The following is a 27895-nucleotide window of genomic DNA, read 5'->3' on the forward strand; positions in this document are numbered from 1 at the left end:
TTTTTTGTCTTTTTCAAGCCGCTAAAATCTCGCCTGCTGCAACACAACTGTCAACTAGTTTCCACCCTTGGATAAATGCTGATTGGGAGGGTCCTACAAGCTCCCCAATCACCCCCCTCAATCTATTGTCCAAGACCTTGGCGATGATTAGGTAAATGGAGTTGGACAGAGAAACATGTGCTTCCTCTTCTTCCAGGAATCTCTTGTCCTCTAGGTCCAGACATTTCATTATGCTTAGGGCATCGTTCGTAGTTGTCTTTCGCTGCCCGTGCACTCGTTTCCAAAATTCCACCAAGTGACGTCGGAGTGCCTACAGCTTGGTGGCTAATGTCTCCGCTTCAGATCGTAGTCGGGGTTGTGATGACCACTTGTCTTTCACCCCTTCTTTGAAGCCCACCTCTTGTAGCCATGACTTGTCCAGCTTGAAATAAGTGGATCTCCTGGTCGTCTCGTTGCAGTCCCATGCTATCGGTGTATGGTTGGACATGGGGTGGGGAAGTGATCTCACTTTCGCTAAAGGGACGTGTTCTGCTAGCTCTACTGAAAAGAAATTGGTCTAGACGCGACATTTTGTTGCGTCCCGTTGTGCTTCTCCACATATAAGTGCAGTCGGTGGGCCCCATTTCTTGCAGTGATGTCTCTGCAATAAAAGCCCATAAACTTGTAACTCAGAATCCCGCCCTCCAGCTTCATTTGGTCTATCCCTTGTCTCTAGTGTCACATTGAAGTCTCCCCCTAGTATCAGAGGGCACCTGCTGAAAGTGTTGGTTAGTTCAGCCAGCTCTCTCCATAGGCCTCTTCTTCTCTGAATATTAGCTGGACCATATATCGAGGCTAAGACTAATTCAAAATTATTGCTCAAACGCTTCAATTTGGTGGCTGCAGCAAACTGCCCTGTCCATGTTGCCACTTTTATGAACAAGGCCTCATCCCATGCTATAAGTACTCCACCGGACTGTCCAACCGCATTGACTGCTAGGAGCCCCTCCACGAAACCACTGCCCACTTCATTCCCTTCCTTAGCCTCGCAATGTTCAAGCTTGGTTTCTTGTAAGCATACCACTGTGGCCCCCCATTCGCTTAAGTAGCCTCCCACTATACGACAACGCCCTTCATCCCGGAGGCCTCAAACGTTCCATGATATACAATCCATACTAATATTTTTTCCCCTCCCTCTGTCACCCGGAGTCAGCTTTAGTCCCACCGTTTGCCCGATCATTTGAGCCTGAGTTGTCATAATCGAACCCTCTTCTGCAACTTTTTCAGCTCCGGCAGACTCCGTGACCCCGCAACTAGATGACCCCATGGGCTCCTTGACCTTCCCTCGGCCTCGTAGTCTCCTTTCCCTCCTCTTTCATTTTTAACATTGTACTCGGTCATAAATTCCACCGCCATAAGCACTCGTCCACTTTTACCTGCTTTGGCTCACGTGACGATTAGCTTATCCTGGTGTATGCCGAGCTTCTTTTGCTTGTAGACAAGAGTATTGGGGCCTTTCTCTCCCTTTTTGCTTGGCCTCACGTCTCTATCGGTTGTATCAATGTAGCCCTCTCGATTTAGCCTTGCCCTGAGGGGGTAACCCTTCCACTACCTCTTCTGTGTGGGTCGTCGTGTCCGCGCATTCGGTCTCGTCACCCATCCTTGCCTTGATTTGTGATGTCTCCACCGCGACCTTAGACTCAAGCCTCCGCTGCCCTTGAGCAGAAATTTGGTCGCGCGTTGTGTCAATATCAACCCGTCAATTTTCATCCGTTTGGTTGTCTTCCATCTTCATGATTGCAGCTGATTGGAGACGGCCCAAATTGACTATGATGTCCTTCGTGCCAGACGTCTCTCCCTCTAGGTGGAACACCTTTGAATGCTTTATCCTCTCACTACCCAGTATTCCCCCCATCGATGGTGGCAGTGGGGGTGTTATAGTGGCGATTCTGATTTCAAAAATGCCATCCGAGCCCCATAGGTTTAGAATAGGTGGTGGGGATGATGTGTGTCTCCCTTCCACCTCTAGAAGCACGCTATTGGGGTCACCGGACTCCAAACCATCAGATATGATACGTCTTAGGGTGCCCAAAGGACGGACTAGCGCCTCTAGTGCCTGCCCTATCCGATGCCCCATAAGGATGCCTCGGGCTTTAATGACGGATATGTGAGTAGGTCTCCTGGCCGATCCGTCCCCTGGCAGTACCAAATGCCATTTAAGCCTCCCATCTCCGACCACCTGTTCCCAGCCTATTGCCTCTATGTAGGCTGCCATGGAGATCCCCCTCAGGAAGAACTGCCTGCACTCGAGGAGCCATACTTCAGGTTTATCCAAGGTTGTAAATTTTTCCAGCAGCCCCCGACGTACCTCTAATAGCGAAGGAGCTCCCTTCGTGATTTCCCCAATTAGGCTGCCCATGCGGGCCCCCTACTGTCTGCTCATATTGTTAGGCGACCAACAGGCTTGAGTCGCTGGTTGGGGGGTTGTCTTGCCCCTCATGACGGCAGAAATTTGAGTCTTATCATCTTCTCTATCTCTCCTCGTGCATTCAGCTTTCCGATGTCCTACCCCTTTACATTTGAGGCATACCACGCTTCCCTGGCACACCCTCGCTCAGTGTCTGTTTCTCAAACATTTGTAACATGCTTCTGTACCTTCTGCTTTTTCTCTCTACGCGGGGGAGGGGGAGGAGGGGGGGAGCGGTTTCTCCGTCTCCTTGGTCCCACCACCACCCATCCGTCAATCTCCTCCGCTTGCAGTGTGTGCGCTTCCCCAACTTTTACGGCAGTTGAATACAACCGGAAAGGCTTGTCGTCATCTTTTCGGCATTTCCCCCCTCGATATTGTTGGTGGGGTGCTCTTGTGCGGGATTTTCATTTTGCATGCGGCCCTCCACAGGATCTGCTTGTGGCGCTAAACTTCGGATGTCTCTTTTCCATGATGGTATCTCTTTTGCGGATCCCACCCATTGCGATGTTGTCCAATTTACCCTCCGGTGGTGGCTTGAGCTCGCCTTCGGATTCCCTCTTGTGTATGTGCGCAAAGTACAACTTCTCTCTCGCGTCCTCTAGGAGGATTGTGAGGGGGGTACACCCCGAAGCTTTTGTTGCAACCTTGGCTCCTGCCCCTTTTTTCGGCTTCTTGATATTGTGGACGCACATAGTGCAAGTTCTCCCTTGATCACAAAAACTCCCTTCCATTTGGCCAACTTCCTCTCCCAACCTTGCGGTAAAGTCTCATGTCTGTCTCGAGAGATCGTGAGGTCGCACGGAACATTACCAGTCCTTCTCCTTCCTCATCGCCCAACATCTCTCGTCCTCGGACGTGATCAAGCCTCCTTGTCCATGGTTTCGCCCTCGCACTTGATCGTGCGGTCATAAATGCCGCATTAATCTCGAACATGATCTAGCGCCATATTTTTCCCATCGTCATAATCTTCCCCACAACCTCTCCCTCTCGTGAGCTCTCCATCCCCCAAACTCACTCGTGCAATGTCACTCTTGCCGCATCGCATCATCAAGAAACGCTGGGTCGTTGGACAGGAACTCCTGGGGTTTTCTGATCTCCTGGACGTGGTGGAGTCAGTCATTGATTGCTAGGCCTCAAGGTCATCCGCTGCTCAGTCGCAAAACCGCCATCAACCGCTAAGTCTCGAGGTTGCCAGTAGACATCATGGTGCAAAGCTACTGCCTGGTCGCGAGTTCGCTGGTAGGTCGCGAAGATCATGGTAGGTGGTCGGTAGGTTGCAAAGTCTTCGCTAGATTGCATACGTCTCACGACTCTACCAAAATGGTCTTCGGAAAATCGTGAGGTCGCCGACCTTCTCGTTTGGTCCCGAGGCCGTGGTCAGGAACTCACAATCCACCTTTGGTCACGATCAAGAACTCGCAATCAGGAACTCGCCATCAAGCCAAGATAGGAGATGGTCTATTGGTAAGACGCCGGTAGGTCATGCGATCACCGAACGCGAAGGCACCGGTCGGTCGAGGGATTGCCGGCCGGTTGCGAAGGCGATGGCTGATCGTGAGATCGCTGGCCGGTCGCGAGAGCGCTGTTCACCCTTCGCCGTTCGCCCTGGCTGTGAATAATAATTTATTGTCCAAAACTATTTCATTTGGCTGTATGTAGCAACCGTCATCCATCACGTCAAGGGAGGCGTGAAGGGGGATAAAGATTTGACGGAAGACGGGTTTAGGAGTCCGGACAAGCGGGATGATGATGTGATGGATGACGAGGGGTCTGGACAGATAACAGGACGTAGGAGGATAGTGGTGACCGGTTTTTTGAGGGATGAGTAAAGAGGAAAATCAATTGACTTCTGTTTCAGAATAAATGGCCAAAGTAAAAAGTCATACACATTAATATTTTACTTAGTTTTTTATTTTTATGATATTCAAAAATATTTTGAAAAAGGATAACTAATGAAATATCTGTATTGGATGATGCAAAAAATATATAAATTTCTTTTTCATAATTAAATTATGCAACAGTGATACTTAATAGTGAGTCTAAGTGCAAAGAAGGCTTTACACCATGAGGATATGACCTAAACAAATTTTGGAAGAAAAGATGATAAAAACTCCAGTAATGATAATATTAAATTTATTTATTGACTAGTGATTGTGGATGATATAAATCATATTTGTATGGTTATGAATAAGTCCATAAGGGATGGTTAGGTTTTGTTTGACCAGATTTTTACAATATTTATTTCTCAAACTATAAAACAATATGAGATATCCTTTCATTTTTTAACATTAGCCTTAAAGTTAAACTATTTCACTCTCTAGAAAAATAATATCAGAGCCATTAATCTATTAAATGATGCATTTTGAAATGCATGAAAACTAACCAAATATTATGGACTTTACCAAATGAAAATCAAGCTACATTGTTCAAACCAAGACACCATGAAATGAACAAACCCTTTCACGAAGGCAAATTAGGGTATTAATTTTTATATCATTAGAAATTTAATTTTCCTAAATAAAATGAAATTTTAATTATATAAACTCATTCGAATCTGGATATTAGGAATAAGGTCGTCCCCATAGGGACTGACCTTTAGAGGAGATCTAATACTTCAGTTAGGACATGGAAGAATAATGGATGCTATTGATAATAACACAAAATAGTTACATAGATGAATAAGAGAATGGATAAAATAATAATGGTAAAGATAGTGAAAGGCTAGACGATAAGTGGAGAGTAGAAATAAGTAGTAAGACTTAAAGTATTTAAAAGATAAGAGTCAATTGTATTATAAGAACTAACATCTTTTACTGATAAAAGAGATAAGAGTTAATTGTATTATAAGATGCTATTTCTACTCGAACATATTATTATTTATTTTAAGCGATATTTTTTTTACATGTAAGATATGATAGATAAATCTAGTAAGTAAAGCGTCATTAAGATTCAGAGAGTTAGTGAATAAGGTATGTTATTTTAGGGAGATGTAAGAGGAAGGATAATGGAGAGAAACAGGGATAATAAGTGAAATGATGGTAAGAAAAAGATTATTAAATTATTCAAAGGTTAATGAGCTGGATTATAGATATAGGATAAGACTTTAAGATCTTATCCTATATCTATATAGGGAGATATGGAGAGAATAGATCTTTCATTTCTTTTAGGGGCCTATAAGAAATTAGGTAGAGAAGGATGGAATAAAATAAAATAACAAGGACTAATAGGAATAATTAAGGGATAAATATTTATATTACTATATGTTTAGGATGTAGATTATATTAGTATATTACAGTTCAAAATTGTATTTATTTAATAAATATTTTTTGTATTTTGTGATGGATATTATGTGGATGTCAAGCCAAATTACACCACCATATTTTATTTAAGTTCATTAAATAAAATATTATGTTCATTATTATTCCAGTGTGATGTTTATAATGAGGTCCATGAATATGCACAATGACATAGTGAATTATGATGCAATCATAATATAGTGATCACTAGTCCTTATGCATGTGTTCTAAATATTCTTATCTGATGGATAGTCAAGATGGGCATCGAATTATCCATGTAGAGTAGCAGTAATTTATCATACTTATATGACAAGTATAACTGATCATGTGGATATTAGTGTGGCGACACTAAGAACATATAGTGGAAGCTCTTTGGAGAAAGAGTTCATGTAATTGATCTATATGAATCCCTGAATGGTATTATACCTAAATGTCAATCAGGTTGATTCACACCATGATTGTATAAGTAATCCATTGACTTGAGACACCAAGGACATCTCATGGATGGACAACTACATTTTAAATACGACTTGCGAGCGTCTAATCATGGGATTCAAATAAGTCATAACTCGAATGTAGTAAGAAACTCACAGAGGTGACTGAGTGGTCAAGATGATATCATCCACCTTGGCATAAGTGGAGATTGACTCAAGAAAGATGCTGTAGCAAATTCGTGGCCAAGGTAGTGAGGATATTGCAGAAGGCGTTCTCCAATGATCCTTCGTATGCATTAGTACTAATCGAATGACTGATAACATGATAAATGAACCTATATTTGCATACATTTTAGATGTTTTTAGTATTATTAATTTATAATTTATCATGTTATTGTTTGAATTAACCAAATATTTATGCATTAGCTAATAATTCCAACTTTTGCACATTATGATTATTTTTCACTAACTTCATTGACTTCTATGAAGTCAATCAGTTTTATTTCTGATGAGTATTTTATAGTTCCAAATGTGCAGAAATTTACAGGAATTAGAAGATATCATTATGAGAAAAATTGAAGGATTTTGGGAGCTTAGTGATTATCAAAATGGGCTGCAAATGATGAAACAAAATTGTGGGATTTTAAAGGAGAGACCAGAGGGGCTTGGACCACGACCTGACCTACATATTGGGCCTGCAAACACATAACAAAAGAAACAAACTGGAAATTACAAGGCAAAGCTCTCAACCCATGGAGAAAAAAAGGCAAAATGGCAAGAAAAGAGAATAGATAATGCCCAAAGGGGTATTTTAGTAATTCTCACAATGTATAAATAGACTTTTTCTCCCTCATTTTCCCTGATTCTGGACGTGCTCTAGCAAGTGGCTGGCCAGCAGGACAAGGCATTTTTCAGAATCCAGCTTGTTCAACCTGCTTAATGTAAGTTTATTGAAGTTTTCTCTTAATCTCGTCTCTTGTTTGCATTGAAAAATGCCTGATCCTGGAAAAATATAAGGATCCATACTTGAGAGGAAGCATTGAGGGCTCAATAAACTTGCATTGAGGCTTTAGTATCTTAGATTTCTACCTTCTCCATCATTTCCCATCCATTTACCCTTAAAATCCATCACTTTCTCACTCTAAACACTAATTTTCTCCACTTTATCTCTCTAAAATAGGTTTTTTCTCTCACTAGACCTTCATCTATATCCATATTTACTCCCCTAAAAATTTCATAAAAAATCTTCTTCATTTGCTCATCCAAATTCTATCTCAAACTCCTTCTACACTCTCTCTTAATTTTCTCTCTCTATCTCCTCATTTCGGCCCTTTATCTCTCTAGAATCTGTTATTTATCTATCTAGACGTCCATCCATATCCACAGTTCATCACCAAAAAATTTCAAAAAAAAACTCCTTCATCTACACCTTCAAATTCCCTCTCAAACTCTCTCTACACTATCTCTTCATTTTCTCTCTCTATCCTCTTATTTCGACCTTTTATCTCTCTAGAAACATTTGTATCTCACTATAAAATTTCTCCCTTTATCTCTCTAGATCCTCCTGCATTCCCTACTTCGAATCCCAAAAAAATTGCATTGAAATATCATTTCTTATCCTCTCAAAGCACTTATTTTTTGTCCTCTAGCCGCCATCGTGCGGCGCCGTGCGGCGCCGTGCAGTGCCTGTGCAGCAGAGACCGCCCTCTGCCCGCCGGTCCGCGCGCAGCCAGCGCACAAGACCGCAGGGCACAGGGTTGTCCTGTGCAGGACTTAGCCAAATTCGGCTAAGTCCTGGCAATAAGCTTAAGCCCAATTTGGCTAAGTCTTGACTTAGCCAAATTGGGCTAACCTTAGTGGGCTGACCCACTAAGGAGGCCAGCCCTCTACGGGCCAATCCAGGCCCGCCGGCCCATTTTGCCGCTCCGCCGCCGCCGCCACCGCCGCTCCGCCGCCGCCGCTCCGGCGATCGCCGGAGTAGGTAAATTTCACATTTCTCATATTTAAAATTAATTACAAAATCGGAAAAAATTGTTTTCTACGTTAAAAAATCCGAAAAAATTTGAAAAAAATCTAGAAAATTAATATAAGCTATTTAAAGTCATTTTAACACCTAAAACATTTCAAAAAAAAATCTCTATTTCTCATTTTTAATGCTAATAGTTGTGTTTTATATGTGAATTAATCCCAGAAAATTCTAAAAATATTTATTTCTGATTAATTTGCTAAGATAAAATAAAAAAATTAGTTTAGAAATTTGAATTTTGTGTTTCTCCTTGTACTTTGGCTTTATTAAAAACATAGGGAATTCTGAAAATTACCAACAAATCTAGAAACAACTCTTAATCTAAAAAAAATATATAGTATTTTTCACGTTTAAAATCGTTTTCTTCATCCCAAGCTTGAGAAAGAATTCTGAAATTAAATTTCTGCCTCTCCGTGGATCGACCCCTTACTTGCCCTATATTAATTATAGAGTATTTAAGTGGAAATTTTCATAAATATTGTTGGCTAAGTCTGAATCAAAACAACGACATAAAACCCGTTAAATTTGGACTTATCAATGACAGATTAGGATTTGACAACCAATCATATCCTAAGTCAATTGAGAGTCTCACAAGGATGATGGATTACATATTTACGGTAACCGATGATGGTAAAGTTTCAATGAGGTTTTCAAACACTACTCGGTATCTTCTAGAGCAAGAGGTGCAGCTTGGCACCACATAGGTTAGAAACCTAACCTATCTTTTGGGTTAAATCTCTCCTTAGTTAATTAATCTTATGTTGATATAGTTAATTAACAAGGTTGGTCAATTATTGTTATTGGACCACTACAGTAATTAACTAGAATGATACATGAGCCTAGAGGGTCACACACATAAGATCATATTGGCATTGGTGAATGCACTTGTAGTGAGTCTAGCATCACCCTCGCCCCAAAAATAGGCATGTAACAACAAGGCTTGTGTGAAGATTCAGACCCTTTTCGGGATTGTTTATTCTTCCATTCTTACATTAGATTTTTTTTGCTTCTTAGTTTAGTTTGATTTAATCATCTCGTTACAAAAACATCCAAGGATCACTCTCATATCTCTTATCCCAATGTTTCTTTTTGATTCCTCATTTCAATAACCAAAATCCCTTAAAAAAATACTAAAAATACAACCTCTTATGCCCAATTATACAATATTTCTATCTCCATATTCTCTGACATCCTCTCATCTTTCCACTATTTCTCATCTCTCACCTAAAATCACCTTCCTATATTCATAAATATTTCTCTCTCATCACTTAGAAATCACACAGCCTCACTACCTAGGCTCCCTAATGATTGAACCTTGCTTACACACCTTACTAAGTGAGGCATATAAATGCATTACATTGCAGTCAAATCACAACATAAGTCTATTTAAAACACCTAAAATTGATTTCATCACCTATCTGGCTCAGTCATAGGCGCTTGACCCAATTTTTTTTCTTCTTCTCCGGTTTTAGTTACATATTCAAAATTTTCATTGTAACATGTAAATCAACCAACTTGAGATAATAGTTAAATCCATTAAAATTCATAAAGTAAAAATATATTTAAATGATAACTTTTGGGCCTATAAATTATTTAAAATCATAATTTTATCTTAGAATGATGATATTATAAAAAAATGATCTCAAAATAGCCTTGAAGTATGTAGGATTTCGCACATCAATTTGGATTCATAACCCCCCTTATAAGGCTCCCTTCTTTGTGAAAGTGTAAGTCACAAATTGTTCCATCAAAAAAATAAGCTGCACAGGGCAGGGTAAAAATAAGATATGATAATAATTACCTCACACTACTCATTGTTTTCAGATACCCCCTTGTAACCAACATCATCATGAAGTAGTGCATTCTCAACATCGTTCACAGTGACAAGAAGCTCAATGATTTATTTAAGTTGGTGCTCTCTTTTGAATGAGGCGACCTCATGCTTGTTAGAGAATAAGCCCTTGACTAGATGCTTGTTCCACGTATAGAAAGAAACTCTGCAAGTGAAAAAAGTGTAGGGCAAGTCTGCATGCTAATGTGTCCCACCATCCCAGTTCTGACCCGCTGTCCTTACTCTTTGAAGCTTGGAGGTAAGTTTCCAATTCTTTTAGTTGGAGAGGGGACTTATTGTCCCCTCTCCCTAAGGGGACCTCATTCATGAAGTTGGCTAGCCAATATTATTCTTCATGGACACTTTTTGCTACATCTACATATTGGAAAGGGGTAGTCATCACACATGACTATGAATTGCTTTGATGATAGGATATTAGGATGACTCCTTGTTGAAAAGGTTAAGAATGAAACTATGGTGTTCCTATGGTTATTTGTTATCATCATCATGTTTAAAGGACTTCTTTTCATTTTTCATCGCCTAGATTTGAGATACCATCAAATTAATGGCCTCTCACTTCTATAGTGCATAATTCGACAGGTTGTGTGTATTTTTCCACCATGTTGAACATCACAATGGGGATCTATTTATGATTATTTGATTGCCTATCATTGAGTCAATGCTCCGAAATATGTGACCAAGGCCCTCAATTGGGCGAAAACATCCCCCCAATATAAGTCCAAAATATTGAACCACTACATTGGCATGCATCATCTCAATCTTATAATGCCATCCAAGCAATGGATGTCGCGTTGGTATGTTCATCATCTCCATTACATAATGCAGAGCTCTTTGCAACCCAATGGGAAGATACTCTCACTACGACATGTAGTGACCTCAAGGTAGCTTGGAAAATGATGTCCAAATCATAGGCAGCTCATGCAACATGTCTATTCATTGAGAAAATTCTCTTTCACCATCCATAGCTCTTTCACGAGTAACAGCATTATCAGCCCATTACAGAGAGGTATTGCGTGCAATGAAAGAAACATACCACATGAAAATTGATAGACTTTCTAAGACAATGATGGGAAAATGGAGAGGAGAAATTGGGTTGTCCAATTTCAGCCCAAAAAACCTCTAGAACATAGAGGACAATTGTGCACAAATTCTTGATAATGAACTTCTCCATGATGTTTCATATTGTAATCAGTCTCATATTGTAATCACCAACTATCTCCATATTAACAATGATGCCAAATAGGCTTCGTGTGCATTAACTATCAAGTACTTCTTGGGAACATTTTATATCAAATCTGCGTCCCCTTTATGACCCCACAAAATTTTTGTGGGGCAGTCCTTATCACTTTCAATTGCATACTTCCACATGATGTGGAATCCCACATTAATGTCAATGATCCATGGTGAGTACGTGAGACATGTGGACTGGGATATAATTTCCTTAATTCCCTTGAGAATCTATCTCGTCAATCTTCTCAGGCAGTACATGTCAGGGATGGAGTTTTATTCACAACCACTTCTCTTGAAATCATCATGGATCATACCACCGTCAAATTGTAGATGTTGTGAGAAGTAGTTCTTCGACCCTTCTTAGACCTCATCAATCTATTCATTAAAATGTTAATTTTTTCAAGAAAAAGTAAGAGAGACCATTTTCCCCTCTAATCTCTATCAAATGCTTTTATATTTTCCCCTTCCCCACATCATATATAAGACATACAAATGATGAAATGAGAGGGTTGCTTAAATATAATTTGACAATGATGCTTAACACAACTCAATGTACATGTCATCATTAATGAAATCCAACCCATACCGTCTAATATACCTGAAAGAGAAGTAAAAATATTGAAAATCACAGGTATCATCGGAGTTGAAATATCAACCAATAGATTATTGAATAAAAAATGACTCATTCCCATGCTACACAGATATCGAATTCCAATAGGTGTTACCAACCCTCAACCCACAACAACATCATCAGTCCTCTGTGCCATCCCATCTTTAAACCCGTCTCTGTGTGAAATATAAGTGGCATGAAAACCAATCTCACATTATATATCTCATTATATATTCATTGATGAAATTCATATTCGTTATAATGCACTTGTGATGCTTATAATTGAAGTTCTTGAATAGACACAATGACTTAGTGAATTATGATGAGATCATAATATTGTGATGGTTACTATTTAAATATGTGTTCTAAACATTCACTTGAAAGGATATTGCAAAAGGACATCAAAATGTCTAGAAATAATATAAGCTTCTAGTCCCACTCATATGATGAGTATAGCCAATCTCATAACCATTAGAGTGGAGACATTGAGGACATATTTTCAATAAAATTGATTTATATCATACTTGTGTAATTAATTCTTAAACTTGATATAACAAACACGCCTTGTGGATATAAAGTCGTGTTTTGACTACATCTATGCATCTCTGATCAGGGATTCCAAATTGCCTTAGCTTGGATGCAATAAAAAGTCCATGAAGGTGATTATGTGTGATCAAGATGGGATCATCTGCCCTCGGTATTAGAGAAGATTGACACAAGGAAGATGTAGTAAAATCCCTAGCCAGAGTAGTGGAATTATAAGAGAAGGTATTCACCAATGATCTTTCCATGCTTTAACACTAACTAGAATGAATAAAGAGGGCTTCACAGTTAATCATCCCTAAGTAATTCAGAAGTCTTATGTGGATGAGGGATAATACATACACGGTAATCAATGAAGGTGAAGGTTCCATGAGAGAGTTGGAATACTACTTTGTATTTTCCAAGGGTACAAGATGTAATTTGTCACTCGACGAGTTGATAACTTAATCACTTAATTGGGCTGAATTAATCTTTGATTAATTAATTTATTTGTGATCCGAAAAAAAATATTTCAATAAAGGTTATTGGGTCATTAAAATTTTTAGCTAGACTAATACATAGTCCTAAAGGATCATATGCAAAAGGTTTTTGGATACTGGTTGTTATGTATTAAGTTTGGGGACTTTTATGAAATTTTCCTAAAGACTTTTTTGAAAAAATTCTCACATAGTATAAATAGAAGGGGCCACTCTCATTTGATACCCATTCAAGTTAGATTGAGTGGCCCTGCTCTTTCTTCTCTCATCTTCCTTTAGGATTGCTTATAATGGAGACCTGATGGAGAGGCAATTATATTTCTAGTTGTAGAGTTCGTCATAAGGTAAGAAGATCAAGCGTTGTGAAGATCACACGGATACTTTTAGAGTCTTAATATCTTTGCGCATTGAAGAGACTCAATTGAGGAACCAAGAAATCAGATATTTGGTCCACAGAAGGGTGATGTTTTTGGTTTTCAGATCATTCTTTGATTTGATATTCTGCTGAATAATCAAGTTCAGAGAGGCCCAAAATTCCTAACTTCCTGTCCCTCCCTCCACACCATCATTGGTCCCTCCCCTCACATGACACCCCCGCACAAAGTCATCAAAGGTATAATTGATTGTATTAACTCATAAAATAATTACAGTGTACACTTTAAAAATAATTACATACAAGCATCGCATGATTCACATATACTGTCAGATAAACAATTATGTGAATATTTACAACAATAATTATATAAAGAACTTCAGAAAATATTTCTGATTCTTCACGGCCTCAACTTTGGTGGCTTCGGCAAGAACGATGGCTATAATGACGATGATAACTCTGGAAACTCTGGCAACAGTGGCTGGCAACAGGAAGAGCAGCTCTGACTGTGGCACACAGGAGATGGGGGGAGAGAGAGAGAGAGAGAGAGAGAGAGAGAGAGAGAGAGAGAGAGAGAGAGAGAGAGGGAGGGAGAGAGAGAGAGGGAGGGAGAGAGAGAGAGAGAGAGAGAGAGAGAGAGAGAGAGAGAGAGAGAGAGGGCTATGACTGTGAGTCTGTGACACACAAGTTCTGTCCTGTCTCCTCTCCTGTTCTCTGACGTTGACGGGACGGGACGGAAAGAGACAGGATGTAATAATGGGTTATGCGGCCCATTAAATAATTGGGCCTGGAACAATCCAGAACCTAGCGGCTAATGAGGTTAATTTGGTTTGGCTGCTTGCGATGGGAGATTCGTCGCCATGAACAGAGCGAGGCCCGTCTCAGGTCTGGAGATCGCTGCCGGAGGAGCGGAAAATGTGGTCAGGGACTGAGTTTGCATGCAAGAGTGTGTTCATGATCTGCTTCTTCGCCGCTTTTCGTTATGATTCTTCATTAATTTCGTCAATGCTCTTGTTTACTGCAGAAAAGTAGCGCCGGATTGATCGGGAGATGCTATTCCAGTTATTGATTTGAATTTTTAAATCGTTTGTCCGGCAGCATGCGAGAACTGGTCTCCGTGAGTGCTTTTCAATCCCTGCCTTTGAGTATTTTTTCTTTTTTTTTCATTTTTCTCGGTTGCTTCTGTGTGAATTACGGCGCGGCTGTTATAGAAATCTTCCTCAATCACATTTCAGTGTTCATTTTTTGATTCATGCCGCGAACTCTTCTTTGTCCGAGGCTTTCTGCCGTTAACGCATTGATTTTGAAAAGAGATTGCACGAGATACGTATTTCAAACGATCTGGTGAAAGAAAACTCCATAATTCGCGCAAAGAACTAGTTCCGCGTCTTAATTCGTGTTCTCTTTGCCGCAGTGCTCTCGAGCGTTTCTTAATTTGGCCTCCACTTGGCCGTAATAATGCGATTTTATTCTATCAACAGATGGCGAAGGTTCAATTGCACAGGCTCCACAGGTTTGATGTTTGGAGAATGATGCTGGGCCTTTTCTGGCTTTTTCTTCAGTTTCTCGTCACCATACAGCACTTAGGGGTGCATTTGGTTCAACTTCTGCGTTGTTTTTTCATCTCAAGGGGTCTTATGAACAAGTACAGGGCCCTCCCATTGCATAAAATCAAATATCTGGCCATTGTTGTAGACAGCGAAGAAGCTGTAGATACCTTCCGAATTAGAAATCTTTTGGAGTTGTTCGCAAACATGGGTATTAGGAATGTCATCCTATATGACATGGACGGTAAGCCTTTTCAGAAAAATCATAAAGTCTGATCTTTATTGTGAATTAGACGACTGATTCAACTTCTGATGTGTTTCAATCTGTCATTTTTAGGCGTTTTGAAGAGATCCGAATCCAGCCTGAAGAAGGGGCTCGATTCAGCGTCGCTTTCCTGGGTTGGTCTTAATTTAAACCAATTGTTTGAACTTCTTTCACTTGTGCATAGAATACTCATCTCGGTTGCATTCTCCTCATCATAATAAGATGTCTCTGGAAGTTTTGTCTTACGCCGATGGGAAAGAAGCTTTGGCGAAGGCGGCGAGCTTCATCTGCTCGAAATACCTAGAAGACGACGATCTATTGAGAGAAACTGAAGCGCTGACCCTCTCAGAATCTGATATATCTGATGCTTTGAGACGAGTGGGTGAGTCAGTATTCCATTTCTTTTTGTCGTTTTCTTTTTCCATCATCTTACTTAATTTTGTAAGAACTGATATTGTCTTATTTCTCAAAGGCGGTGATGGACCGGAACCGGAGCTTCTTCTGGTGTTTGCCCCAGTAAGGTGCCATTTAGGCTTTCCGGCATGGAGAATGCGATACACTGAGATTGTGTAAGTGGCATTCCTCCGCTTTGCAAAAAAATAACTCCCAGAATGCTTAAAGATGCTCCCTAATTCAAACTGAATTTACTCTTCAAAAAATGAATTTACTCTGCTCCATTGGAGTTGCAATTGTTTTGAGTTTCTTCAGTGTTGCTCAAATATCTCCAAAACGCAGACACATGGGAGCATTGAAGTCGTTGAAGCCTGGGGCACTCATCAAAGCAATCCACGATCTATCCAAAAAAGACCAGAACTACGGTACCCGTTTTTCCTCTTTCACTATTTCTCTCTCTCGACCACAAAACAAATCTTTTAATGGCGTCCCCCGTCGAAAATATTTCTCAAGATGTCTTCACTCGTTCTTTAATTTTAACACACGCTTGCTCTGATTTTCCAAAGGTTCGTGAGAACTGAGCACTAGAGATCCGGCGGAGACGCAGAAGCCTCAAGGGATCATAACATTTCCAACCTACTTAAACTATCATGACATTACTATACACCCAAACCCAGAACTCCTAAACCTTTGGAAATGACAAAATCGCTTCTAGAGATGGAAAGATCTAGAATTGGAGGGGAAAAGGCGGCAGCTTTCCGGTTCCTTCCCTCTGGGCTTCGGCCTATCTCGTTCTTGTTCATGGGGGTCTCCTCTAACGAGGAATCGCCCAGAGCTGATGGCGGTCATGGGGAAGGCCTTCTCAGGCGGCACGGCGGGTGTGTAATTAGGAGGCAGCAAGTCGTCCCAGTTCTCCAGCAGCTCCTTGTAAACCTTGCGCAAGGTCACCTCTGTAAGCCCCGTCACCTTGCAAATCTCCGCCTGGGTTTTTCTCTTGTCCTCGAGCTGACAAGCCAAATAGATGGCCGCGGCCGAGATGCTGATCGGATTCCGGCGAGTGCAGAAGCACTTGTTGATCACCACTTCGCCGATGTGGGCGGCGAGTTCCTGTGCAGACTTGTTCAGCTGGAGAAGGCTGCAGAATCTCGGCATATGAACGGCGATGGAGTTGCTGTTAATGGGCTGGCTTAAATGCAGAGACTCGCCCAAGACTTTGATGTACTTTCCGATTTCCTTCTGGGGGAGGTTAGCCGCGGCGGAGATCTCCTGGATGTGGAGAAAATGCAACTGGGTTTCAGGTTTTTTTTTTATTTTCTTTGATGGGTTTGTCGAAAGAATGAAGATTTTGGAGGAAATGCAACTGGGTTTCAGGTTTTTTTTAATTTTCTTTGATGGGTTTGTTGAAAAATTGAAGATTTTGGAGGAAATGCAATTGGGTTTTTTAGAATTTTTTTTCAATTTTATTTGATGGGTTTGTTGAAAAATTGAAGATTTTGGAGGAAAGGCAACTGGGTTTCAGGTTTTTAAAAATTTTCTTTGATGGGTTTGTTGAAAAATTGAAGATTTTGGAGGAAATGCAACTGGGTGTTTTACATTTTTTTTCAAAGTTCTTTGATGGGTTTGTTAAAAAAATTGAAGATTGTGGAGGAACTGCAACTGGGTTTTTAAGATTTTTTGTTCAATTTTATTTGACGGGTTTGTTGAAAAATTGAAGATTTTGAAGGTTTTTGGTTTACCTGCAGGGTTCTAGGCTCCTGGGCTTCGCGGATGGCTTGGACGAGGGCGGCGGTGGCGAGGGCTTCGATGTTGCGGTTGCGGAGGCAGGCGGAGGAGGAGCAGTCGCGGAAGAGCTGGAAGGCGTGGTCGACGATGTCGCGATCGACGGTGAGGATGGAGGACACGTCGGTGATCTGGAGGTAGGCGCGGAGGAGGTCGAGGGAGACCAGCGGGCCGGAGGAGTCGTGGGGGGCGGTGGAGGAGAAGAGGGCTCGCTCGAGCTCGGCCAGGTGGCCGGAGAAGGCGGTCGCGGTCCGTGCGAAGAGCGGGGCCGGCTCGAGCGACCAGGTCGAGAAGGCGGTGATGAACCCGGCCGGCTCGAACGGGTCTTCTTCTTCTTCGTTGGCTTGTTCTTGTTCTTGATTTGGGGGTGGTTTGGGGGAATTGACGTGGTCGGGGGTGACGATGCAGAGAGGCTTGTCGTGGGCGCGGAGGAGGAAGAGCGGGTGGTCGTGGACGTGGCGCTCCTCGACGATCCTGCCGCACGAGCCGCACTCGGTCACCCACCGCCCCCAAGGTGTGTTCCTCGACCGCCCCTGCGTTCCCTTGCAGAAAGGGCACTGCATTCTCTCTCTCTATTCCCTTTCGTTCTCTCTCTAGTTTCGTCTTTTTTATAAAACCCTAGAGCAGGTTTAGAGAGGTTGCATAATCATCATTATCTTCATCGAACCCTGGAGCAGGTTAGAGAGGTTGCATAATCATCATTATCTTCATCGAACCCTGGAGCAGGTTAGAATCATGTTTTTTAAAAAATAAACAAGGGAAATATGTTGTCCTTTTACATTGGCATCATCGTGATCATCGTCGTCTTACTCGTTTATTTTCTTGAGAATGGGGGCCACCCAGTTCGGAATTCTTGGGGGATTGTGGAATCATGTTTTTTTTTTTTTAAAAGACTGGGGAAATTATTGGGGAAAAATGTTGTCCTTTTACATTGGCATCATTGATCAACGTCTCCTCGTTTATTTTCTTCAGAATGGGGGCGACCCCGTTCGCAATTCTTGGGGGATTGTGAAATCAATTAAAAAAAAACTGGTGAAATTACTGGGGAAATATGTTGTCCTTTTACATTGGCATCATCATTATCTTCGTCTCCTCGTTTATTTTTTACTTGTGGACGAGTTGTACACTCCTTCGGGAGTTTAGTGGGGCAGTTATTGCAACTAAATGAGACTAGTAACTAAAAGGTGGAATATGTTAAATTTATTATTTTAAACTCTAACACCCTTGGGCATAAATCCTAACCACCCACTGCTTATTACGGCCTGAATTTGTTGGAACTAAATTAGACTATTAATGATAAAAAAAGTGTAATCTGCTGAGCTTATTATGTGTCTTACAGATTTATCGCTTCTATAACATAATTACTGTTATTGACAAGGCTTGAAAGGAAAACAGGGTAAAAGGGAAATGTAAGGGCAGAAAGGAACAGGATGAAATGGGTTTGAATGAGATGGACGGAACAGCATAAAGAGTAGAAAGGTAGGAGGCAGCAGGCCAGAAGAACAAGAGTGCAACGGCGGCAGCAGTAGCGAGTTGGGAGGTGAGAAGGAAATGCCAAATGGAAGAAACAGATAACACAATGACAGATTGGGGAGTTTTAGGCCTAAGCAAAATTGAGACATGAATCATTTGAAGAATTTTAATATCTGAGAAAAATTACCAGTTACACCAATAGGAGAAATACATTCTTCCACTTACTTCTTCCTGACTTGATCAGTACTCAGTCTCTAGTACGCCGTCGATCAGCCCAAACTCCAGCGCCTGCAAGTGGGATGAACAGTTGAGATTGAAGCTGTGTATATGCATTATTACCTGGGCTGGCATTAAGGTACCTCGGCAGCAGAGAAGAACCTATCCCTCTCAGTATACTGCTGAACTATCTCCAATGGCTGACCGGTGAAAGCGGCATACATCCTGTCAATTTTCTGCAAACATGTCCAAGTTGGTTTACTTATTCGCAATTATTTATACTCTTTAAAGAAGACGGCATAAGAGGATTGATTACATGGCGAGATTGCACGGCCTCGTTGACTTGTCGCCTGACGTCCTCCACATGACCCTGAAAAAAAGAGGAATTTTAGCTCCAATTTTTATAAAAAAAGGAATAGAGAAATAATTAACGTATGGGAAGAACCCCGCAGCCGCTTTGTGGCTGGTGAATCATAATGCGGGCGTTCGGCATCGCATAGCGCATTCCTTTCTCCCCTCCAGCAAGAAGAATAGCTCCCTGGCTGGCCGCCATCCCGAAACATACAGTGCCCACCTTGGGTTTTATCTGCAACGCCGAAGCAATTCAAATATTCTGATTCTGAACAAAAATAATTTCACCCTGTTTTATAAAAAAAATGAAAAGATATCCTTACCCATGACATACAGTCGTAAATTCCCAAGATAGAGTAGGTGCTCCCTCCAGGGCAATTCAGATACATCTGAAAATTATCATGCATTCTTTATTTTGGGCACTTTAAGAGACATATTTAGGAGATCATACCATAATGTCAGCATCCTCATCAATAGCTGCCAACGTTACAAGCTGTGAAATGACGCGCTGGGCCACTTGAGAGTTGATTGGTTGCCCTATGAAGATGATGCGGTTGCGAAATAGAACAGATGAAAGATCCAACGGTCCTCCGGGTGTCATGATGGATGGCATAACAGGAGGGTTCCCTTTTTTTGCTTCGATAACGTTACTATACCTACACATCATATTTCACACGCCAAGAATCGGAACTTCAATGCACAGACTGAACGATTTCAGGAGTATAAATACATAATCCCCTACTTTATCTTTCAATTATTTCACAGGTGTATGTCTTCCAATTAAGAGATATTTAAGGTAGAAAGGGTAAGACGAGAAGGCCAACTTATAAATGAGCCAACTGATACGATACCTGAAGGAAATTTAGAGGAATCAACAATCAATCAAACAAAATGAACAAGAGTAAAAGGATCGAGAAAAGAGAGGGAAATGATCAAGAGATTCTTAATAACGTATATTCTATGGATATTTATAACTTTATTTATCCAATAAACGTGTTTAACTATGTCCCACTCTCAATGGGACGACATCATTACTCTATGTCAGCAGAAGCTTGAACCTTAGCTGAGTTCGCATTTAGGTATGTCTTATATATTTTATTATTGGACCTGATGGGCTCAGTCAGGGTTGATCCACGGTTGGACCCCTAGCGGAATCTCAGCAGGACCTTAAGGGCTGGGCGACACCTGGTCTGTGACTTGGACTTGCACTGGCCCACTGGCTGGACTGCAGCCGGGCGATGTTCTGCACTACAGCTAGACTGCCCCCTGAAACTCAGCTGAGCCAGGGTTTAGACTGTGGTTAGACTGTTTGAATGGAGCAAAATGGTCGAGTTAAAGACTGCAAGATCACTTGATCGAAGAACCAGATCCCAAATGAGATCCCCGGGTATAAGACTTGGAAAGCAAATGAGGCTCTAATCCCGCGGTGGATATTTGGCGCTATGATCCCTGACATGATGAGGGATTTTGATACGACCTCTCTAGTATCCTAAGCCCACCAAGGGCATTCTTATCTTTTATTCCCTTCTCATATGCCCCTTTACAGATGTCGCCCTCCTTGGAGGGCAGGATTTTAGACTCTAACTGAAGAGTTATTCTGAAGCGAGGACTCCGCAGACGTCCTCCATCCCATTGATTATCATCTCCTTTGGTGACTTCCACTACACAGATCTCCCTTTTGTCATCCTCCCCTCGGCAACGTCCAAGAGCCAGACCTCCCTTTCTCATCATTGTTTATGATAAGAACCACATTCGTTCATATCAGACTTCTTATAAGTGGATACTGTCAAGGAGTTCTGGAATAAGATTCCCAAGTATAGTGCAAAACAACTGTGGTGTATCTACCAAATGGAAGAGGACCGCCTCAGGCTGATGCCAGGAGTACCTATGAACAATTCCCGTGTATTTCTAACAGAGATGTGAGACCCAGCCAGCTCAAGGCGAATATTGGTCAAACAGATCTTAATTGGAGGGAACTCAAGTCTCAGGACCTGAGAGAGGCTCTTCAGTATCCTTATTTGAAAGGGAGAAGATACACTAGGGAGGCCTGCAGGAGTTTGGCCACCAAAAACCAGAATCAACTGAAGAAAGCATTATTAGCTATCTCCCAGGAAGCAAACCCAGGTGAATAATCTAGTAACGAGGGGAAAATGGAAGATGAGAAGGTTCTAGGAAAATCAGACGAATTGGTTAAATCGAAGGAGCAAGTCAACCAAACCCGGGGCCTGCTGATTTCTACATCACTGGCGAAGTCAAGTGAGGCCACAAATTCTTGTGAGTTTTAACAGATTCGGTGGATTGTGTACTCTGGTACAACCGATCATATGTCCCGAAAGAAATTGTTTCTTCAAATACTCACCTATTAGTGAGCTGCACGAGGTAATTACAGCTGGTGGACTACTATCCGTTGCAGGACTAGGTGAGGCAAAATTAAAGAACATTGGGAGATTGCAAGGAGTACTCCATGTGACGCACTTGGGGATACATCTCTTATCCCCAAAAAAGTTAGTCTGCAATACGGGGTGACGATTTGCACTTGACAATCATGATTGCTTTTTATATGACAATTTGGGAGGAGTACTTCCTTTAGAAGGGAGGGCAGCCTGCTGCTTCTGGATAATTGGTCCACGAAGTGCCTCTTGTCTGTGAAGATGGGTGGAACGACTGGAGACATGATTTTGTTGGTCCATAGGCACATAGATCAGCCTCTATTTGAACAACTAAGGACATTTCTGTCTTTTTTTGGTGAACCAAATATCAAAAAGTTATAGCGTAAAGCCTGTCAGTTAGCTAAGCAAAGACATTTGTCTTTTACATATTTGAATGAAGGGTGTTTAAATTCATTTGATCACATACACAATGAGTTGTGGGGACCATGTCCTGTTATGAGTCTCTCAGGATGCAGGTTGTTTGTGATTTTTGTGGATGATTTTACACGAGTAACATGGTTATATTTATTGAAATAGAAGGCAGAGGTGTCTCAGACTATATCACAGTTTTGTGATATAATCAGTGGTCATTTTGTAATGAAGATCAAGCAATTCTGGGCTGAAAATACCAAGGAGTCTTCATGTGTCAATACTCCGGAGAATCAGCTGCATTCTAGCAACAAACAGGGCATTTATATTTCAATCCAAGATGTTGAAGACATACCAGGGAGAGGCAGTACATACAGCAGCGCACCTCATCAATCAAACTCCCACAAAGACATTGGGTTTTCAAAGTCCAATTAACCACTTAGACTCATGTCTCCCAGGTTGACATCCAGGGTTTTTGGATTTGTGGCCTATCTGCATGTGGAGTCTGATAAGCTTGATCCCATAGCACTTAGGCACGCGTTCATGGGCTACTTGGGCACACAGGAAGGCTGCAGGTGTTTCCACCCTGCTACATGGAAATTTTACACAACTGTAAATGAGACTTTTGAGGAACAGGAGATGTTTTTGAGGAACCCATGGGGAGTCTAAGAGAACAAACTGAAGGAGATGATTCTTGGCTACGATCAAACCTTAGGGCCTCCAGACAACAATTTCTTTGGAAAATGGGACTGAAAACGAGCCGAAGTCATCTTAAGATCAACCAGGTCGAACTTAACACCCTGCAAATGAGCTATATTTATACAACCTGAACCACGGTTGGACATGTTGAAGCCCATGCAAATGCACCTACCAGTGGGGGATCCATCTTCTGGTCCCTAAGTACATAAGAATCAGTCTAACACTGGTATTGGAATCTCTACCAGTGATGGTGATAATCATATGACTCAACATGAAGGCGTAGAGAATTCCTATTCGGCTCAGCCCGAGGAAGATCTACACTGGCTTATTGCCCTACGTAAAAGGGTGAGAAGTGACAGAAGTCAGAGGCAGTATCCAATCAGTAATTATGTATCATATGGGAGACTGAGTCTTCAGTTCAAGAGTTTCTTAAGTACCTTGAGTGAGATGGCTATTTCAAGGAGCATTGAAAAAGTATTTGGCAGAGAGGAGTGGAAGAAAGGCATGGATGAAGAGGCGCTTGCCCTGGAGAAGAATTGGTGGGGTGCCAATGGGCGTATATACCCAGATGGGGCACTAGAAAGTTATAAAGCAAGGCTCATGGCATTGATTATTTTGAAAAAGTTAAACCAGAGGCCAAATTTAACGCAGTTATGATTCTGTTACTTGCCAAATGTGGCTGGTACATTCTCCAGCTCGTTGTGAAGAATGAATTTCTGCATGAAGATCTTGAAGAGGATGTGTAAATGTCAGTTCCTCCAGGGTGTCAACTTGCAGACCAACCAGATGTTGTATGTTGTCTAAAAGGAGCCTTGTATGGTCTTACACACTCATCAAGAGTGTGGATTGGTCTACTCAACAATGCAATGAAAAAATCTGGTAAAGCAGAGGAACGGAGATCATACTCTCTTTAGTAAACCTAGTCCCTTGGGTGGTCTGACAGTACTCACTGTGTACGAGGATGATATCCTTATGGAACTTTTTTTAAGTTAATTCTATTTATTTTTGAAATGTCCACCATAATTGGGCCACGGGCTAAAAGTGGCACACTATGTTTTCTGAGTCACGTATTTCCCAAGTGTGAAATAAATGACTTAAGTTAGACGGGCCTAAGCCTGGTTTGTATAAGCCAGTATATAACTGGTTGAGAGGAATACGATTTCTTTAACTTTTTTGTATTTTGTTGTCAGGGTTGTGCCAAACCCTAACAGGGCGGGTGGCTGGCAGTGAGAGGGAGGACTAAGGTGAATCAGAAATCACAGTAATGAAAAGAAAGCTACATCATTCAAAAATGGCCTCCTGCTTAAACCCCTAAGACCAATCCCATCATGTTGGCCGAATTAGGACATATAAAACAAAACTAATAAAGGCTTCAACATAAAAGGCAATAGAATAAAAAATTAGATGAAAATATTTTTTTGAAATAAAAAGGTCTTATGGCGTTCATTAATTACATCCTTGAGCTATTAAGCACAGCCTTCGACCAAATAGTTTTCATCTTCTCCTTAAAGAGTGACTCTCCTCTGCGACATTCACATAATTGCATCTGATTAATCTAAAAAAATCAGATTAAGTAAGAAGAATTCCATCGATTGAAGGAAACAATGAAAAAGGAAATCCGACGAGGAGGCGAGATTTCCTTCAACATTATACCTCGTTTATCGGGGAAAATTATGATGGAACAGTTATAACACTATTTATTGAAGAACAATCACTAACTAAGCCAAAATATTAAAGAAATCGATCTAAGAAGCAGTAGGCCAGTAAAGTATTCCAATAGACATATTTCTTGACGTGAATATTAATCCAGAGACTAAGAAAAGGGCCTTACACTGAATCATTTTGGTGTTGACGACGTACCTCGGTCCTTAGAGATACACCGAAGGATTCCCGCGGCAAACCTAATTTTTGGAGAAAAAAACCAGCTATAGATGCAAATTAAAGGAATCCAAGCTTTTAAAGATTAAATTACTGACGTGAAGAAACATTGCAATCTATTTGTCAGCGAACATCGATATCTGCAGGAAAACCTCAAAAAAAAAACGGAGACGGCGTAAAGGGTACCTCGGGGACTCGGAGAAAAGGTTCCAATCAGCTTCGTTGAACTGCCGAGAGAGTGGAATTCAGAAATGTAAGCAGATGAAGAGAGAAAAATAGAAACTTGAGATAAGCCCAAGAGCACCCGCTGCCATACCGAATAGAAGCCGAAGAGGAAGGGAGACCCAAATGGGCGGATACAGCCATGGAAGACATGGCGCTGAGAATCGCCGGCAAGAACCGAAGCGATGGCGAGAGAAGTGGAAGAGATGGCCGGGTGGACGGGAAGAACACACCGGGGGCCTTCTGCAATCAGCAGTTCAGCACCGAAGCGATGATATCCCCCTTAAGAGAGAGGAAATCTTGTATATACATATAATTAATTATATATAGAAGAGAGAGAGGAACAAGAGATATATAATTAATTATATATAGAAGAGAGAGAGAGAGAGAGGAACAAGAGATATATATATATATAATTATATATATGAGAGAGAGAGGAACAAGATACATATATATAATTAATTATATATAGAAGAGAGAGAGAGAGAGAGGAGAGAGATTGGGAGAGATGTGATAAGTTAAAAAATGCCTGTTTATATATCGTTATTTAAGGGTTTTCTGAACTTAATCAATAAATTTATTTGTCCCTTAGTGTTTAAGTCAGGGTTCGAACCCTACGGAGGCGATAAGGAAATTCAATTTTCATCGGATTAGGGATTAGCACTCTAGGTTTTAACAGATATAATTTTTTTTACTCAGATTTTAACAGATTTTATGATTAGTTAGAAATTCTTAATAAGAATTACTAACTAATCCCTTACTAGACTGTTTAAGTATTCGATTGATCTTAGATTTTTATGATGCAAGCTTCATTAAAATCTAGATCAATAGGTTCTCGTTAATCATACTTTTGCTCATTTATTTAACACAAATACTTAATTCAGCTTGAATAATGTTTTTTTTGAGTTTTTTAGTTAATTAGAAATGGTAGAGAAAAGATAGTAAATCCTAATTGATTTATTACCAATCTTTTCTTAAGGATTGAACCAAATTTCTTATGGAATAGAAACCCTAAGGTAATATTTTCTATTGTTTTGCATTTTTATTTGATTTATTTCTCACGGATTTAGAATGTTAAGAAGATTTTTATTATATTTTTATTTTATCCTAATTGATTCAAAATTGTAAAGATGTCCTAAATTAGCAAATCGTGAATACGATTCACGATTTGCTAATTTAAGAAACACGAGATTAAATTGGATGATTTAAGGGATGAATATAATTCAAAATTGTTAATTGAGAACAAAGGGATGCTAAGTGAATTAAAAACAAGGTAAATTTTATGAATTAAGGTGATTAAAATGGAGATTTGGCAAAAACAGCGAACGTGAACGGAATTACGAAATTGAGAAAATTGAACAATAATTCAATTGTAAAATGCATGAAAAATAGGCATAGAGGTACCAAAGATTATCAGAGAATCAGTACGGGCTGATTCCGCGCAACGAACACCCAATTTTCCCCTGATTTTTGCTTGAATTTAGGGAAGAATTGCGGCGAAGGATCTGCAAAATTGCTGCCAAAATTGAGTTCCGAATCACTCCTGGTGGATTCTTGAGACTTCAAGGGATCTGGGCTGTCTTTCCTTGAGCTTCAAATCAAGAACAGATCTCCAATTCTTCGTTTCCCCCTTTTATCGCCGCAAAATCGGAAGGACAGCTTCTTCTGATTCCGTTATTAGTTTTCTTTTTTTTCGCATTGTACGCATGGCACACAATGCAGCGTCATTCGTCGTTCTAGTGCTGTGTACGGGTTTTCCTCCGTGCGCACCGCACTACATGCGTGCACTTTGCACAGTAGAAAACCCGCCCGGCGATGTGCATGTGCTTAGCTCACTGTGTTGTACGCAGCGAGTTAAGCCGCACGCGATTGGTCAGTGTGTGGCTGCGTATGGTGCACGACACACACGGTGCTGCATATGTCCATGTTGTGCACCGAAGGCACCAATCCGCGCGCTGACTCGTCCGCGGTTGTCTTGTACGCCCTACGCGATGTAACGCCCCGGTGAGCGCCAAAACTGGCCCAATAAGGGCCAGTTTAAATAAAAAAACATTTTTGATTGAAGAAAAACTGGAATAAATCACAGAAAATGTTTATTAATGTGATAAAAGAGTTTTGTTAATTTCTAAAATGCCTTTTTATTGGTTAATTCTTTTTATTTATAGAAATTGTCAATTAAACATTTAATTTCTTTTAAAATTCGTTCTTAAAAACCTTTAAAATGTATATATTGATCTAATTATTTATCAAACATATTATTTAACTTGAGATTCAAGGAAATTATTCTTTTAACCTAAAATCATGATAACATGTGTTAAAATTAATGTTTTTATCATTAAAAGCCCAAAAATATGATGAAATTAACACTTATTTAACTCCTATTTGCATGTTATCAAGACAAATATAAGAAGAGAGAGATATATATAGAAAATTTATAGAAGGAGAGAGATTGAGAGCTAGGAATAGAAGAGAGATATTGAGAGAGGCATAGGAGAGAGATTGTGAGAGAGGGATAAAAGAGAGAGATTGAGAGAGAGGCATAAAAGAGAGATTGTGAGAGAGGCATAGAAGAGAGAGATTGAGAGAGAGGCATAGAAGAGAGAGATTGGGAGAGAAGTATACAAGAAGAGAGATCCAGAGAGAAGTATCGAAGAAAAGAGAGAGTATAGAAGAGAGAGAGAGAAACATAGAGGAGAGAGATTTAGACAGAGGCATAAAAGAGGAGAGATTTATAGAAGAGATATATTGATAGAGGTATATAAGAGAAGAGAGAGAGAGAGAGAGATAGATAGAGAGAGAGGGAGAGAGATAGAGAGAGAGGGAAAGAGGGGTACAGAAGAAAGAAGAGAGAGAGAGGTACAGAAGAAAGGAGAGAGAGAGTTACAGAAGAAAAGAGAAAGAGAAATTTTGTGAAGCGATATACAATCTGAAAAATTTAAGATTATAAATTATAGTAAGTATATTACATGTAGTTAATATATGATC

The 27895-nt window shown here is 40.7% G+C and overlaps 3 protein-coding genes across 11 annotated transcripts; 1 reads left to right on the forward strand and 2 right to left on the reverse strand.

Moving 5' to 3' along the window:
• The first annotated feature begins 13892 nt into the window (after positions 1-13892).
• On the forward strand, positions 13893-18347 carry LEW1 (Undecaprenyl pyrophosphate synthetase family protein). Of its 8 annotated transcripts, none has more exons than XM_078574294.1 (11): positions 13893-14235; positions 14314-14406; positions 14771-14802; positions 14920-15080; positions 15174-15235; positions 15324-15483; positions 15574-15670; positions 15837-15919; positions 16061-16792; positions 17237-17596; positions 17682-18347. In XM_078574294.1, the coding sequence occupies exons 2-9, from the start codon at positions 14389-14391 to the stop codon at positions 16066-16068; spliced, it is 621 nt and encodes a 206-aa protein (XP_078430420.1). In that variant the 5' UTR covers positions 13893-14235; positions 14314-14388; the 3' UTR covers positions 16069-16792; positions 17237-17596; positions 17682-18347. The 8 variants fall into 8 exon arrangements, with proteins under 8 accessions (XP_078430420.1, XP_078430419.1, XP_078430418.1 ...); XM_078574292.1 differs by having other exon boundaries at positions 13897-14235; positions 14771-15080; positions 17682-17787; positions 17901-18347; XM_078574291.1 differs by having other exon boundaries at positions 13897-14235; positions 14771-15080; positions 17682-17787; positions 17951-18347.
• Positions 16095-17836, reverse strand: PBRP (plant-specific TFIIB-related protein). The gene is made up of 2 exons (XM_078574283.1): positions 17231-17836; positions 16095-16760 (listed from the first exon to the last, which is right to left on the reverse strand). Exons 1-2 carry the CDS (start codon positions 17834-17836, stop codon positions 16206-16208), a joined length of 1161 nt encoding a protein of 386 aa, XP_078430409.1. The 3' UTR covers positions 16095-16205.
• A 551-nt stretch (positions 18348-18898) lies between the features above and the next one.
• On the reverse strand, positions 18899-25200 carry CLPP6 (CLP protease proteolytic subunit 6). Of its 2 annotated transcripts, none has more exons than XM_078574285.1 (9): positions 25005-25200; positions 24875-24915; positions 24642-24711; positions 19765-19969; positions 19637-19702; positions 19408-19548; positions 19279-19332; positions 19106-19198; positions 18899-19034 (listed from the first exon to the last, which is right to left on the reverse strand). In XM_078574285.1, the coding sequence occupies exons 1-9, from the start codon at positions 25061-25063 to the stop codon at positions 18987-18989; spliced, it is 777 nt and encodes a 258-aa protein (XP_078430411.1). In that variant the 5' UTR covers positions 25064-25200; the 3' UTR covers positions 18899-18986. The 2 variants fall into 2 exon arrangements, with proteins under 2 accessions (XP_078430411.1, XP_078430410.1); XM_078574284.1 differs by having other exon boundaries at positions 24642-24735.
• Between the last annotated feature and the right edge of the window lie 2695 nt (positions 25201-27895).

The sequence above is a fragment of the Wolffia australiana genome, chromosome 4, assembly GCF_029677425.1.
Source record: "Wolffia australiana isolate 7733 chromosome 4, ASM2967742v1".
In the NCBI taxonomy this organism is placed as follows: Eukaryota; Viridiplantae; Streptophyta; class Magnoliopsida; order Alismatales; family Araceae; genus Wolffia; species Wolffia australiana.

Excerpts from the sequence above, each read along its gene's own strand:
- LEW1 (XM_078574293.1), top strand. Across the intron at positions 15,081-15,173 it reads CATCCTATATGACATGGACG|GCGTTTTGAAGAGATCCGAA; the intron begins GTAAGCCTTTTC and ends TGTCATTTTTAG. Across the intron at positions 15,236-15,323 it reads ATTCAGCGTCGCTTTCCTGG|ATGTCTCTGGAAGTTTTGTC; the intron begins GTTGGTCTTAAT and ends CATCATAATAAG.
- PBRP (XM_078574283.1), bottom strand. The coding sequence starts at position 17,836 with ATGCAGTGCCCTTTCTGCAAGGGAACGCAGGGGCGGTCGAGGAACACA. Across the intron at positions 16,761-17,230 it reads AGGAGCCTAGAACCCTGCAG|GAGATCTCCGCCGCGGCTAA; the intron begins GTAAACCAAAAA and ends CTCCACATCCAG.
- CLPP6 (XM_078574284.1), bottom strand. The coding sequence starts at position 25,063 with ATGTCTTCCATGGCTGTATCCGCCCATTTGGGTCTCCCTTCCTCTTCG. Across the intron at positions 24,916-25,004 it reads TCCTCTTCGGCTTCTATTCG|TTCAACGAAGCTGATTGGAA; the intron begins GTATGGCAGCGG and ends CTCTCTCGGCAG. Across the intron at positions 19,970-24,641 it reads CAACACCAAAATGATTCAGT|GTATAGTAACGTTATCGAAG; the intron begins GTAAGGCCCTTT and ends TATGATGTGTAG.